Source organism: Zalophus californianus, chromosome 14 (genome assembly GCF_009762305.2).
Source record: "Zalophus californianus isolate mZalCal1 chromosome 14, mZalCal1.pri.v2, whole genome shotgun sequence".
Lineage (NCBI taxonomy): Eukaryota > Metazoa > Chordata > Mammalia > Carnivora > Otariidae > Zalophus > Zalophus californianus.
Genome location: NC_045608.1, coordinates 1,619,318 through 1,633,896, shown reverse-complemented (window position 1 = coordinate 1,633,896; position 14,579 = coordinate 1,619,318). Strand labels below are relative to the sequence as shown.

General features: G+C 58.3%; 1 protein-coding gene across 5 annotated transcripts in view; it reads left to right on the top strand.

Moving 5' to 3' along the window:
- The window catches only part of ADGRD1 (adhesion G protein-coupled receptor D1), a 139,625-nt gene that overhangs the window by 87,487 nt on the left and 37,559 nt on the right, over window positions 1-14,579 (top strand). For all 5 annotated transcript variants that reach the window (XM_035724046.1, XM_035724047.1, XM_035724048.1 and 2 more), the window contains 2 exons: window positions 4,560-4,633; window positions 9,865-9,988. In XM_035724046.1, coding sequence (XP_035579939.1) covers window positions 4,560-4,633; window positions 9,865-9,988 — 198 coding nt within the window. The remainder of the gene's footprint in view (window positions 1-4,559; window positions 4,634-9,864; window positions 9,989-14,579) is intronic.

The window sequence follows — 14,579 nt, the reverse complement described above, 5'->3', positions numbered from 1 at the left end:
AAGTGATTCAGGAAACTGAGGCTCCTGAATGTCGCAGACGAAAGACGTTGTTGCAACTTGTGTGAATTTGTCTGAATTCAGACGAATCCTGATTTGTTTTCCAGCCTCCTCTCTTGGACGAGAAGGGAGAGGGCGGTGAGGGCTGGGACGGGGGTCTGGGGGCTGCCCTGCCCTGGGGGGCTTCCGTGTGGTTAACTGGATGGGGCGGGGGCCAGGGTGAGGGAAACACTGGAAATCCGGCCGGGAAGGAGCCTCGAACCCTGTTTGCAGGAATGGAAGGGAATGTGTGCGGCAGCGTCGGGCTCCGGGAACAGCACCAAACAGGCACAGCGTCTGTGGGTCAATGTAAAAAACAAGAATCTCTGCAGCTCGTTCATGTGTAATGGGGATGGAGACTTTTAGAAACACCCTCAAGTCCAATGTGGACAAGAGTGAGCTCGCAGCCGCCCTCACCTCCACGCCCCGCCTCCCTCCGGCTCCTGGGGTTTGCTCCGCGCTGCACGCGGGGTCCCGGCAGGCCCTGTTGGCGCCTTTTCCATCGAGAACTTCAGGACTTGGGGTCACCTGGGCTCCGGGGGAGGACTTGAAAACGCTCTTGGTTGCAGGTAGAGGTGGGCTGTTCTGATGGCAGCCCCCGTGGGACGTCCCAGAAGTGTCCACCCCCGCGGCGCCGGCTCACGTGCGGACCGGGGGAGCTCCAGCCGAGGGTCCCAAGTCCTCAGGACAGAGGATGTGGGATGGACGCAGTTGGGAATGCAGCTCCCTCTGGAGAGTCCCAGAATCGCACACGAGCAGTGGAAGGTCGGGGAAGCTCGTTTGCAGAGTTGTGCGAGCCCCACGTTCCCGCGGGCATCTCTGACCCTGGTCCCGAGGTGGCCGTGGTGCGTGCTGACCTCCGGCCGTGCTCAGCTGCAGGTGCATGGAAGAGGCAGGTGCGGGGGGGGGGTGGGCTGTCACCTGAAGATAGAAACGAGCTCATGCCGGCATCACATGGGCGTCTACATCGCGTGGTCAGGACGTGTCCCTGGAAAGGACAGACCAGAGTCCAGCCACGTCCGGCTCAAAGGGGCCTCATGAGCCTGGAAGGGCCTGGGCAGGAGGGAGTTCCGGCAGCATTTGGACAGGGGAGGCGGCTGGAGGGCCTGTGTCAGGGCCTTGGGGGTGTCCTCGGATGACCTGATTGACACCTTGAAGGAGGGCGCCTGTGGTCCCGACGCAGCCTGGGGTGGGTCCTCAGTTTCCCCACGCTGCCCACCTGTCCAGGGCCCTGCCTGGGGGCGGCAAGCCCCTGCTCCACTGGGTCACAGGCCTCACCCCTCTCCCTGACCTTTTGCCCTCCATCCTCTTTCTGGAGGTGATTCCTCAGCTGTCTCCTCTCTGTGTGAGTGTCCGTTGGGAGGGGCTGCATCCACCTGCCCTGCTCACAAAGATAAGACACATCCACACACACCAGGCTTTTGAGGCCGATTGAAGGGGTTCCTCATCAGTCCCCCAACATGACCTCCATTTTTCTTGATTTCCTCCAAGGTGGGACATCTCAGCCATTTGGAGCCCTGGCCCCTGGCTTGTGGTGAGATGAGCTGGGTTGGGGGCGGGGGTGGCCGGCCAACGTCTTGGAGCACCTGGCCCCTGTGCTGGGCATGGGGCCTCTGAGTCCTTCCACGGCTCTACTGAGGGTCAGAATTGAGGACCGTGGAGCCTTCTGTGTGTTTGCTTGGGGCAGGGACAGGCAAATTCTCCCGACCTACCTCGTTTGTAGGAAAAACTATGTACTTGGCTGAAAAGCAAATGGATTTCTAAGCCAGGAACATTTACAGGTTGTTATCTGATAGATTTTTCTCCTCTCCTGCGAAGCAGAAGCTTTTCTGTACCTTGATTATGAACAGTAGGAAATAAATACTCGATGAGTCCCATTGGCGTCTCCCAGCAGTTGGGCTGTCTGAGGAAGTCTCTGACCCTGCAGAAGGTGCTCTGCGGGCCCGTGTGACACCCAAGGGAGGCGTGACTGGGGCAGTCAGGAGGCCGAAGCCGGGCCAGCTCTCTGCGGGAAGGCCCTCTCTCTGTCGACCGCTGGGCCTCGGCTTCGGGGCACAGGAGGGGTTCAGATGATGGGACCTCCACACCCCGGTGAGCACACCTCATTTCCTAGTCCCCACACTTGCGTCTACGCCTCCCACATTTCCCCAGGAAATCAGGCCATGACACGATGACTCACCTTCCTCTTTCTGGCAGGGCTGCTCCCCATGTGTTCACAAATCATGCTCCTGGGAATGTTCTAGGCCTCCTTTCTGGACACTTGCCGAGGGCGTCTGTTCCAGTTGGGCTGCACATCCAGACATGAGGAGGCGGTCTGCTGTTCCCGCGCCGGGAGGGGCTCCGGGGCCAGGGCAGGAGTTTCCCGCCTGGGGTGTGACCTTGGCTTCAGACCCCGGGGAGTGTGGTCTGCTCTTCCACCCTTCTGACCACACACGTGCTGGGCTCGCTGCCGTCAGGGCTGATTTTTAAATCCCCTCAAATATGGATCTGGAGTCAGAGGGAGGGGACTGGGAGAGACCCCTTCTGCCAGAAGGGAGGGGAGCCGGCTCCACACTGTGGGCAGTGGGGGAGGACATCGCTTCTTCCTCGGGGCCTCAGCACCCCAGCCCCGCGTGAGCCTGGCTCCAGGCTGGCGTCCACCTGCCTTTCCGTGGCACGGGGACACACAAGTGCACCTGCTGTGAACAGTGACCCCTGATGCCGTCCTGGGGGGTGGGCCCAGGGCCACTCGGGGCCAAGGACACCTGGGTGATTCCAGGTGGGGGCCAGCACCTGGTCTTTATCTGTACTTTAGATTTTGTGGGTTCGTGTGTTGTGGTGCCCCTGCTGATGACCTTTTCTGTCCCCAAGCAGCTGCAGGATGAGGTTCTCCATGTCTGAGCATGATGCTCACAGCAGCTGGGACATTGAGGGGACTAGAGGGGCAAATGGCTCTCAAATTCAAGGGCTTGTGAAAACCCAGGCGGCTGGCTCCCACCCTGGTTTCTGCCCGTGATGGGGTGCTGGGATGGGCCATGCCAGGCTCCTGGGTGATGCACTTGGAAAACCACCCTCTGTGGTGACCCAGGTGGCATCGGGGACGTGGTTGGGCATCTCGGAAAGAGTCTGGGAACAGAGTAAGGTTTCATGGAGGCTTCCACGGATCTCTTGAGTCTGGGGTTGTGCGGCATGGCCCCTCCGGTTTCTCTTAGGGTTTGAGGTTCAGCTCAACTCATCTCCCTGAGCGCCAGTCCCTCTGCCCTGATGTGGCATGTGCTGAGAGAGAGGACAGCCTGTTGATTTCTGACATACGTTCTCCTACAGCCTTGCGCAGTGGGCCATGCTGTGGTGGATGTCCCTGCAGGTGCTCTTGCAAATTGGGGATCACGCCTACCGGTGTGTAGGGTGGTGCTTCCCCTGTGACTCACACAGCCAGTACTTCCACGTGCTCTGTGTTTTGCCAAGATATCAGGAATAAATGGCATTAATATCATTGTGTTGTGCATTCGGGGACCATCAGCCACGCTTCTAGCGTGAAGCAGAGGACGGTGTTTGTGGTGGGTCCAGAGGGCGCCCCTCAGGGCTGCACGCACGTACCAGCGCTGGGAAAGAGGAGCTTCTACGTCTGGAGCTGGGGTGCTGGCGGAGCCATCCTGTTGCCCCCCTGCCCTGCAGAAGGCTGACTCACACGCTGGCCCATGCAGCCCCGAGATGGAGGTGGGGCGGGGTCTCGTGGGCAGATGAGACAATGGCAGGAGCGGCGGGCAGCCACAGAAGACGTCCTGACTTAGTGACTGGTCATCTGTGCGACAGCGTGTGTCCAGGAGCAGCCTGGCTTCCCGAGCTTCCTGTCATGGCTCCTGGCGGACCCCCTGCAATTTGCTTTGGGCAGAGCAGCTGTGGCCAAGCGCCCTGGCTGGCATCCCGGAGAAGTCCAGGGGCTGGAGTGTTCTCTCTTCAGGGAGAACAAGAGTCCTAGGAACAAGGTCTCGGGTTGATCTGGTGGCTTGTTTGTTCCTTTGTCCTCTCATTCAGCCAGTCTGTAGTGAGTACCTGCTGTGTGCTTTCCCTGGCCAGGCCCTGGGGGTCCTTCCCGGGGTGCGGGGGAAGACAGCAAGCAAACAAATATGTGAATACGAAACTTGCTGCGTGGTGAGCGAAGCTGGGAAGAAAATAAACAAGAGGAAAGGGTGGGGCCGCATGGGTTGGTGCCCTTTGAATGGGCAGGAAGGTCCCTCCGGGAGTAACATGTAGCCCAGACCCACAGTGAATGTGGGGGGCACCCTCAAGGGAGGACACAGCAAGAGCAAAGGCCCTGAGGCAGGGGCCCTGGTTTCTGGGCTGATGTGGGCAAAGGAGAGGGGGGCGTGCGGTGGGCCGGGTGCCGTGGCCCTCTGTGGCCACGGCAGGGTTGAGACGGAGTCAGTGGCCTCTAGCGACACTCCCCCGAGGTCCCCGGGGGCTGGGGGCGGGGCGTCGAGCTCGGTGTCAGGAGCCTGGCTTCCCCAGTGGCCTCACGAAGCATATCCGCCCTTTCGTTCCAGTCCCACAGGCAGCGCAGCGAGGCCACCAACAACAGCAACCTGGTGTTCCTGTACTGTGCCTTCCTGGACTTCAGGTATGCTTGCGGGGGGCCCGGGGTGGGGACAGATGGGGAGGGGAGCAGGTGCGGTGGGCGCGCGGTGCCCAGGGGCGGGCCCCACCCCACACTGGTCCAGTTAGGATCCGGCCACCCTTCTGGAGGCAACAGGGTTGCATTGCCCGTAAATGCTGGCAATGGCCTGGGACCCGGGCAAGAGCCTGAGGAGGTGCAGGCCAGGTTTTCTCGGAGGCCACATTAGCACCTAGCAGGACTCAGCCCTTAAAGCCCGGCGCCACTTCAAAACATTCACCTGGTCCACCGAGGGGGCCCTGGCTGTGCTGGGGGTCGGTGCCGCGCTGGGGAGGTGGCCGGGAAGGGCTGGGCGAGCGGCTCTATCCTGGCGGGCGTGTGGGCCTCTCAGGATTTCGTGGCCCCGATGGCTGATGGCCACACTGTGGTGTGCTGACATCAGCCCCGCCTGAAGCTCTGGGAGCCCAGGCACAGACCAGGGCGTCCCTCTCAGCACTCCGTGGGCGCCTTGGAGTCCACCGCCCCCCGCCCTGCTGAACCCCCATCCCTGCTGATCTCCACGGGCGCCCCACTCACTGTCAGGGGGCCTCCTTCTGGTGGAGTGTTCATGATGCTCCTCTGGGCGTGGCCCCCCACGAATGGCCCCCAGGGTCAGAGCAGGGATTGAAACAGGCCCCCCTCCCCCGCCCGCCCGGGGCCATGGAGCTGCCACAGGTGAGCGTGAGAGAAAATCAGGGGTGGGCGGGGCTGGGGACACAGGGCTGGGGTCAGGGGTCCTCTCAGGGGCTCTGTGGGTCAGAGAGGGCCCCCTGCTTCCCTGCACTCAGTGACCGGGAGACTCAAGGTGCTGGTATGGCTGTGCGCTTCATCCCCATCTCTGCTCCCCACACAGCAGGAAACGCAGCCCATCCCCCATAGCACCCAGCAAATCTCGCTGCTTTCTGTCCCCAGAGCGCCTTCCTCTGGCTGTGCCCTTGAGGGCACACATCACGCCACCCGCAGAACGCATGACCGACGCTCTAATTGCAGTGGTTTTGCCTTGGCTGGGCTCAGCCGGCTGCAGCCTGTTGCTTGTTTCTTTGCAAATTATGAAAATGCAGAGACACGTCCACCTAGAGATAGTCATCCTCATTTGGGACACTCCTCACAGGGAAATATTTTATGGATGGAATAGGGGAGATGGAGTTTGGTAGTAACGAAATGGCCTGTTGGTTCTTATTTTTGAAGACATTTTAAGAACAGAGTAAAGTACAAAGAATATTCCAACAAGGGCAGGTACCCATTGCCCCAAATTTATAATTGTTAGCATGTTTATATTTTCAAGAAGAAAACAAAAACATCACAGATGATGTCAAAGAACATTCCGCTCCCCCCGCCCCCGTTCTCTGCCCCCACACCCACCAGGGCCACCACCGTCCATTTTGTTGTTGGCAGGCTTCTGGCCACCATTGAATGTCTCCGGCTGACACAGAACTACTCAGGCCATCTCCTTCTTTGTGAGTTTGGACAGTTCTGTGGAGAATTTGTCCGAAATGTGTTTGAAGTGCGAGCACGGAGTTGGTGGTGGCCCTCGCGCCCGCACGCCTATCGGAGGGCCTGTGCCGGTGTCCCCCTTCCATGTTTGGTGTCTGCGTCTCTCTCCCTTCTTGGTCCTCGTACGAGAGGTTTGTCGGCCTTGTTGATCTTTCTCAAAGAAATGCCTTCTGGATTCGTTGGTTCCTCTCCACCGCATTTCTATTCTCAGCTGCTTTGATTCAGCCTCTTGCGTTTGTCCCTCGGTTACTCCCGTCTGCTTGCCATGTGCTTCGTCTGCTGAGTGTGGGCTTTGGTCGTGGAGGCCTTGACGCTTCTCTGACACAAGCGCTTCGGGCTGTGTGTGTGCTGCGAGCACTGATTGGGCTACGTCCCACGGTGTCCGCATGTGGCTCCCATTTTCATCAAATTAAACCTATTCTCTGTCCTTTCTCGTGACTTCCTCTTCAAGCCACGCGATGCTTTGAAGCATGTTGTTTAGTCCAACTTTTGGGGGGTTTTCCAGAGATCTCTCCGCTCCTGATTTCTGATTGATTTTTGTTGATGAAAAAACATGAATGAAAACATTCTTTTTTTTATTTTAATTTCAGTACTTTTAAATTTCTAAGAACTTGTTTTATGACCCAGCATGTGTTCAGTCTTGGAGAATGCTCTATCTTTTCTTAAAAAATGTCTGCTCTTGGCGGCTGTCTTAGAAATGTCAGTGAGGTTGCGCTGATGGTGCTCATGTGGCTTTCTATGACTTTATGGCTTTTTGGCCCACTTGCCCCATTGGTTCATGAGAGAGGACGGTGATGTTTCCGTGTCGTGAGGGATCTGTCCGTCTCAGGGGTTTCGGTGTATTTTGAGGCTCTGTTGTTAGGTGCTTTTCCCGTTAGGATTGTTCTGTCTTTTTGGAAACTGACCCCTCACCGCTCCGTGTCCCCCTTCTGATGGGAATGTTGGTTGTTCTAAAGTCCACGTGGCCTACTTTTGACACACTTGTTCTGGCTCTTACTCCGTGCTTGGGTGTTGTGTCTTTCCCCACCTTACATTTCACCCTCTTTATTCATCATCTTTATATTTAAAGTAAGTCTCTTTTAGGTTGCATATGGCGGCATCTTGCTTTTTTATCCCCTTGGAGCATTTCTGGTTTTGATCCATGGGTTTTGACAATTGACATTGAATGTGGTTATGGATGTGTTTGGATGGAAACCTGCCGTCTTGCTGCCTGTTTTCAGATTTTCCCATCTCTTCCTTGTCTCCTGTGTTCTCTCTTCTTACGTCACTTGGATTTGGGATGTTTGTTACAATGCCACTTTATTGCCATGATTGACCTCTAAGCTCCTGTGTGATTTTCTGTAGTGGCTGTCCCAGGGCCCCCAGTGTGTGTGTCTCTGGTTCCTCTCTGTCCACCTCGAGCGACAGAACACCACTCTGCCTGCGGTCTTCGACATCACAGCAGTGTCACGCCCTGCACTACCCTGGTCGCTCACTGGACCATGATGACGCCGTAAGCGCACCGTGTGTTGCTGGAAGTTTTGCTTCAGACAATCAGTTGCCACTGAAAATAAGACAGCAGTCGCACATTTTCCTTCACTCTCATCCATTTCTAGCTACTCTGTCTGCAGATCAAAGTTTCTGTCCAGCATCATATACCTTGAACTTTAGCGCAGGTCCGGCGCCAGTTTCTGTTTGTCTCAGAAAGTGTTCCTTTTTATTTTTTTCAAAGATGTTCTCACTGTGCTGAGAATTATGGGTCACTTTAGACTTCAGGAAGCAGTTCAAGGAATATCAGTGTATTATTCTTCTAGAAGGTACAAGCAATTGTCCCCTGGATGCTCTTACTTTCCTGACCCCTCCCTGTGCCCTCATGGTGGCCACAGCACGGAGACGTTGAGGTGTTTTCTCAATAATTTCTGTGTGAGTTATATTTACATTCAAAGAAAATACGTGGTCTTGTTCAGATCCGTGTTTCTTGTCCCATTCCACCATACTTGGTGCTGTGCTCGGGCCACATCCGTCTCAGCTGTTGTGCAGGATTTTATCACGTTTACCCCACATTTTAGTCACGCGTGCGACTGGGCATCTTCTGCTTGGATGCAGACTTCTAGGTCACAGGGTCATGCGCGTCTTGCTGTTCTTCGGTTTTGCTTGGCCGGGCTCCCGTGGCAGATCCTTTGCGCACAGGCTCTCTCCTGTGTGCGGGTCTTCACCCCACGGGAGGCTGTGCCACGTTGTGCCCGGCTGCCCTGGCGAATGCACGTGTCATCACACCTTTGTGGTTCCATCTGGGAAGATGTAACTTCCCTGGTTTTTAGTTCCCAGTCGCTTTCTGTGTACAGAGAGGTGCATTGTTCATCCCCGCGACTGTGCTCACGTGGCCCAGTGCCCGCTGGGTTCAGGTCGGCCTCTAACAGAAGGAAGTATGGCGTCTGCACGTTGGGGAGACGGACAGAGGAGCCACATAGAGCCCAGCAGCCGGCATGGCTGACTGTCCTCAAGGCCATGGGACATCAGGTGAAGAGGAGGGCATGCGGGGAAAGGACAGGCCCCACCGTTAGTCCCTTTATTTGACGTTATTACTGGGGTTTAGGGCCCCTGGACTGATAGGTTAGAGTCACCCTGGCTGTGCTCCCTGGTCCCTGCTAGGCGCCCCCCCCTCCCTGCCGAGGGCGGACCGAGCATCATGGACACGGCCTCAGAAGCCGCTGTCCCTGCGTCTCGGCCATCAGGCTCAGAGCCCACCCTGGAGACGCCCCCAGGGATGCTTTCCCACCCACCCTCGGCTTCCACGGCCGTCAGGCCTCAAGCAGAGAGCAGTCACACCACGGGGACAGTCCCGCCTCGGGGTTGGCAACGAGTGCTGCCAGTTCGTGCTCCCCCACGGGGTGCTGGCACCCCTCCGGGACGGCCACGTTCCTCATCAGCTGCGTCCACAGAGAGAAACCACCACCTTTGAATTTGTTCACCTTTATAAGGGCCCTGCCTTCGGCTGAAGCAGATGTCTGTCTTTGCCGATACCTCAAAGGGGTCATTTCTGGAAAGAACCATGGAAATTCTTCTTGGGAATTTGAGAATACAGAGAGAGAGCCCGAAGAAAATGATGATCACTGATATCCTTACCATAAGAAGAAACCACAGTTAGCACTTGAGCATGTTTGCTTCCAGCCGTTTTGGTCTGGGTTGAGACTTTAAAAAGTCACACAAGTCCTGAATCAATTCTGTAAAAAAGTAAAACGTTGTAAAAAAGCAAAGATCCCTTTGTTCGGTCCCATCCTCTCTCGCTGGAGGTGGCCAGTCGGGGTGTCCTCAGTACCATGCGTGTCACTTATGGCCACGTCCATGGAGCACGTGGCATCTTGCTCTGCTTCACATGTGTGCACCGAACATGATGCGCAAGGGCTCGGGTTTCACCCACGTGGATACACATCTGCGACTGCTGTGCCACGTCTTATCCCGTCCGTGTGCCGCACAGTGGGCGCTGGGCTGCTTTCATGTTCCGTGGCGTGTGCCCTGGGCACACGGCTCAGAGTTCTCGGCAAGTGGGGCTGGCGGGTTGTGGGATGAGCACGTCTCATTTTCAGGGGCTGTGGGTCCAGGGGGCCCCCGAGTGCGTGGGCCAGGGCGGGTCCACCGTGGTCTTCCCCTGGTCTCCGTGCGGCCCAGCCGGCGCCAGCACGTCTGCTCTCTCAGCCCGCTGCTCCTCTTTCCTGTGTCCCCAGCTCCGGAGAAGGGATCTGGTCCAACCAGGGCTGTGTGCTCACCGAGGGGAACCTCAGCTACTCCGTCTGCCGCTGCACCCACCTCACCAACTTCGCCATCCTGATGCAGGTGGTGCCGATGGAGGTAAGAGCCAGGCGCCGGGGTCCCCGAGCCCCGACAACAGGCCCTTCTGACCTCAGGCTGCAGGCGGGGGCACACCGGCGGCCCCCACTCATCGGGGAGACCCTGTGAGTGGGGACCTTTGTGAAGCTCTACATTTTTTAACAAAAAAGCCCAAACCAAACCAAAACAAAAACCTTTGCCTCAAGTTTCCTGAGGCAGCGCTGTGCAAACCCTAGGTCCTTCCCGAGGGTCCACACGCAGAAGGCAGATGTGCCAGCATCCTCTGCTTTGGGTCCTGGGCCGTGGAGCCTCTGAGCGGTGGGAGAGTCCAGCGCAGCAGGGGGACATCTGTCCTGCTCTCTTATGGGGCCACGACCTTCCCTGGAGCCCAGGGTTAAGGGTGGAGGAGGGGCCCTGGTTGGGTTTCTCTGCGTCGGGGTATTTAATCTGTCAGGCTGCGTGGTTGGCCTAAGAGCTAGACGTTCATTTCATCGGTTTTAGGCAAGCATGGCTTGGAAGAGAAAAAAAAAAAGTACTCTTTAAAAATGCAGTTGCCCTGGAGTGGGATCTTCTCAACTATTATTAGTCCCCGACCCCTGCATGTGAATGACTTAATTGGTTTCTAGACCCCAGGGGAACTTGAATTTCTGTGCATAGGGCAGAAGGCTGGGGAGGAGACAGGGGTCGGTCCAGTGATCTCCCAAGGCCCCTGGAAAGCCCAGCACCTGGATAGACACATTTTGTTTCATCCCAAACTGTGTTTTAGAAACTGAAAAATCTTATTTATAACTCTGAGTTTTTGGGTCCTCTTGAAGAGTCCATGGGTTTGGTGATGCTGGGCTGCACAGAACAGGGAACCAGAGGCTCCCCGCTTCTGCAGCGCTGCGCACCCCTCCCCCCAGCATGGGGGCAGGTGCCCTGAGCTCCCACGCGCCGTGCCTGGAAATGAACTGGAGTCTGGAGGTCATGAGCCCTCTGCCGGCCAGACGCGCTCCACCGTGTCCCTCCCTTGGCGCATCTCCTCCATGGGGCTCGTCTATTTCTGAACAGAGCCCCTGCCCTGGGTTCCGTGGTCCAGGGCACCACAGCACCTGCCACGTGCAGGACTGTGGAGTCTTGTCTGGAGTGGCATGACTCCTGGTGGTCCCAGGGTCATCACCTAAGCATCGATTTCTCATCCACTGCCATTCCACAAGTACTTATCGGCACCTACCCCGGAGGTTCAGCTGTAAACAAGAAAAGCAATGACGTTTTGCTTTTGAGGAGTTTATACTCCAGTGGGAAAGACAGGCAACAGATTAGCACATAAATGGGTGGTGTGGTCGGGGGAGCAGCAGAGGAGAATGTTCCAGGCCAAGGAATAGGAGGTGCAGATGCCGGAGGCCGGACGGGGCTTGCGGTGTCCCGGGTGGAGGCCGCGGGCACGGAAGGCTCCCGGGTGGAGGCCGCGGGCACGGAAGGCTCCCGGGTGGAGGTGGCGAGCATGGAAGGCTCCCGGGTGGAGGCAGTGAGTAGAGGAGGCTGCTTCATTTGCAGCCTGTGCCATGGGTGTCGCGTCTGGACTGTGAATTGCTTATATAGACTCCAGAGGGGAGTTCCAGGCTACCCCAGGAGGATGGGGAGCAGCACCACCCGCCCCTTGCACTCCCTGTGCAGACACACCAGCACTGTGCACAGGCTGGAGCTGGGCTGGTCCCCTTTGCTCTGCTGGTGATGAAGCTCTAGGGGATGGGGCTGTGCCGACGTCCCAGGGCCCGTCACTCAGAGTGGCCAAGGGGAGTCCTGGCCACACGTGGAACGGAACTGGGCACCTACAGGTCAGCAGTCTTTCAAGCAAGAGCATTCAGAGCTTTGGACGCGGGGTGCTGTCTCGGGCTTGAGGGGCACGAGCCATCGGCTGGCTTGGTGCCCTGCGGTGTACATCTGTGTTCAGGCAGCTGTGACCCCCAGCCGGTCCCAGCGGGAGTGACACATGGGCAGCAGCCGCCCCTCAGGTGATGGGCACCCCTTCCTGTCTGGTTCCCGCCCCCCGGGCCCCCTGTCACCCCTTTCTCTCCTGCCCCCTACTCTTCTGCCCGGTGCTGCCCGAGTCGGGGCGTGCACTCTGGCTTTGCACCGTTAGCTGTAGGGAGGTCAGCGTGGCGGGCCAGTGCCAACGGTGTGGGGACAGTGAGGTGGCATGAACTAGAAGGTCCCAGAGGGCCCCGAGGTTGCCTGGGCTGCATGGGGCGCCCTCCGAAATCCCACCCATTTCAGGTCTCTCCCCATCCCCTCTTGTCCCTGCTCTGCACAGACATCTGTCACAGGGGTCAGGCCGGGGGTTGGGGACACCGCCGCCATGAGGCTCCAGCCTCCATCTCTGCCTGTCGCACCAGGGCCTCAGCTCACATGCCTCCGTCGTGTGCCTCTGGGCGCCACGTGCGAGTCCGCGACCCACCTTAGCTGTGCCAGCGGGAGAGGCTGTGACCTGCAGAACGTATGTGCCGGTAGGGTGGGGACAGGCCGAGGGTGCGGTGGCCGAGACAGCGAGGCCCAGAGAGGGGGACGGGCTGGGGTCAGTCGTTCATCCAGCAACGAAGCGTTGGATTCGAGGTGATGACCCGGAGCCTTTAGAGCACTGCTCTGGGCCTTGGGAGCAAAGCAGCTGACACATGACAGTGCGTGGGACCCTGAGCGAGGAAAAGGCGCTCCGCACTTGAGAGCGTGCTCTGCCCTGTGGCAGCGGGGGCGCGTGGAAGCCACGGGGGCAGGGCGAGGAAGGGCGCGGCCCCCAGGGCCTCCCCGAGGAGCAGGTGCGGGTGAGCAACCTCAGGGTGGAGGGCACAGCCTCATGGGCCTGGGAGGAAGGAGCAGGGACACACAGCAGCAAGGGGCCGGGGGGCTCTTGGGAGAGGTGCTGGGGCTCAAAGCCGGAGCTTCAGGCCCAAACGTCGGGGGCAGAAAGGCTGTCGTGGACGTGGGGGAGCAGACCGCCTATGAGCGCTGGTACAGGCAGGACCGGCATCCTCCCGTCACAGCTGAGCGCCGGGGGACTCGTCCAAGGTCACCTGGGGACAGAGCCCAGCTTTGGCTCTGCTCTCCAGATCCTAAAGCTGGGGCTGGTGCCGAGCCTCCAGATGGTCCTCTGGGTCCTTTGCTCACAGAGAACGAGGTCCACGCTGTGGGCTCTGCGACATGGAAGGGGCTGCTGGGTGGTGGGTGTGGGCAGGAAGTTGGGTTTGGGATGTTGGCGGGACAGGGAGGAAGGGAGGCAGCTCAGTCCAGTAAGCTAAAAAAAAAACCAGTCACAGAGCATTTATGATGCAAATCTGTCAGCGTTCCATGTAGGTGACACCAGATTTGGACAGTCTGTGGGTGTCTTCGTGGCAGCAAATCATATCTACTCATTGCCAGGAAAGGTTGATTTGAAAATGATTCAAAATTACCCATGCTAAAAATGAACGTTCTCAGGAACATTTAAACAAAGACTGCAGTTATCACAAGTAGATGCCGAATCTGAGGCTCAGTTCATTTAGTGAGAACAGCAAGAATGGCTCCCCCCAACTTCTCCAGTGCTCTGGGCGGGGGTATCATTGCCAGGGTCTCTCCTCGGGGCTCACAGCTGCACTCCCCTTCCCTCCGTGGGTCTGCCCTGGCCCGCACCCCAGCAGGGCAGCTGTGGAACCCCTCTGCGTGAAGCCTGGGTGGCTGGGCTGGGACGTGGAGGGATGTCCCAGGCCTCACTCTGCTCACTCTTCTTTGTGGGAGGGAGTGTGATATGGACCCCCCCCTCATTCGGCAGCAGTGAGGGGCTCAGCCAACCACGACCCCAGGGTGGGGGACACCACGCTTTACGCTCCTGCTGCAGAGAGTGGGAAATAGGCCTGGACCTCCTCCCACTGAGTGCTGACCCCGCAGGGCCCCCGGCGGCTGGTTCTTGGGGCCCCCTTGACCCAGAGCACTGGTCACTCTAGCTGTGGCCCACCGGCTCTAGTGGTCATTACTCCATCTGACCCTAATTTCTTCTTCTATTAGGAACTGTTTCCGTTAACGTGGTAGCTGACACACGTAGGTTTTAAGTGGACGTGGTGGGAAGGGTATTGAGTGGAAGGCGGGGCCTCCCGCCATCTTCTGCTCTCCTGCCGCCATCCCCTGCGAAGCCGCGCCTCTTCCAGGGTCTCCCCTCCTCCCGGAAATGTTCCCCTCTCCACACGGGGTGCCACGCTGTAAGCAGGGCTAGGGCCCCCCCTCCCGTGTGCAGTGTGTCCCCTTGCACGCCCACGCCCCTGCCTGGTCCTGGACACGCCTGCTGCCCCCTCAAGACCGGGAGCCGTGGCCCTCAGGGGGCTTGACCGGCCACCTGCTGCTGGGCACTAAACTGGCTCCCGTCCGCGGCTAGTTCTGGCAGGGGAACTGGGGGTGCTTACACTGCTCTCTGGGGACCCTGTTCCAATGTACACCTCCTCCAGTGGTGGGCAGGGACGAGTAACTGTTGTCAACGTAAATCACAAAAACACGGCTCCACCACTGGGGGCTTCTGACTCCCTGGGGTAAGTACGTTTCAGACAGGGTGGGAGTGAGCCCATGCACTGATGCCCGTAGATCTGGGGCCACCATCATGACCAGGTGTGCC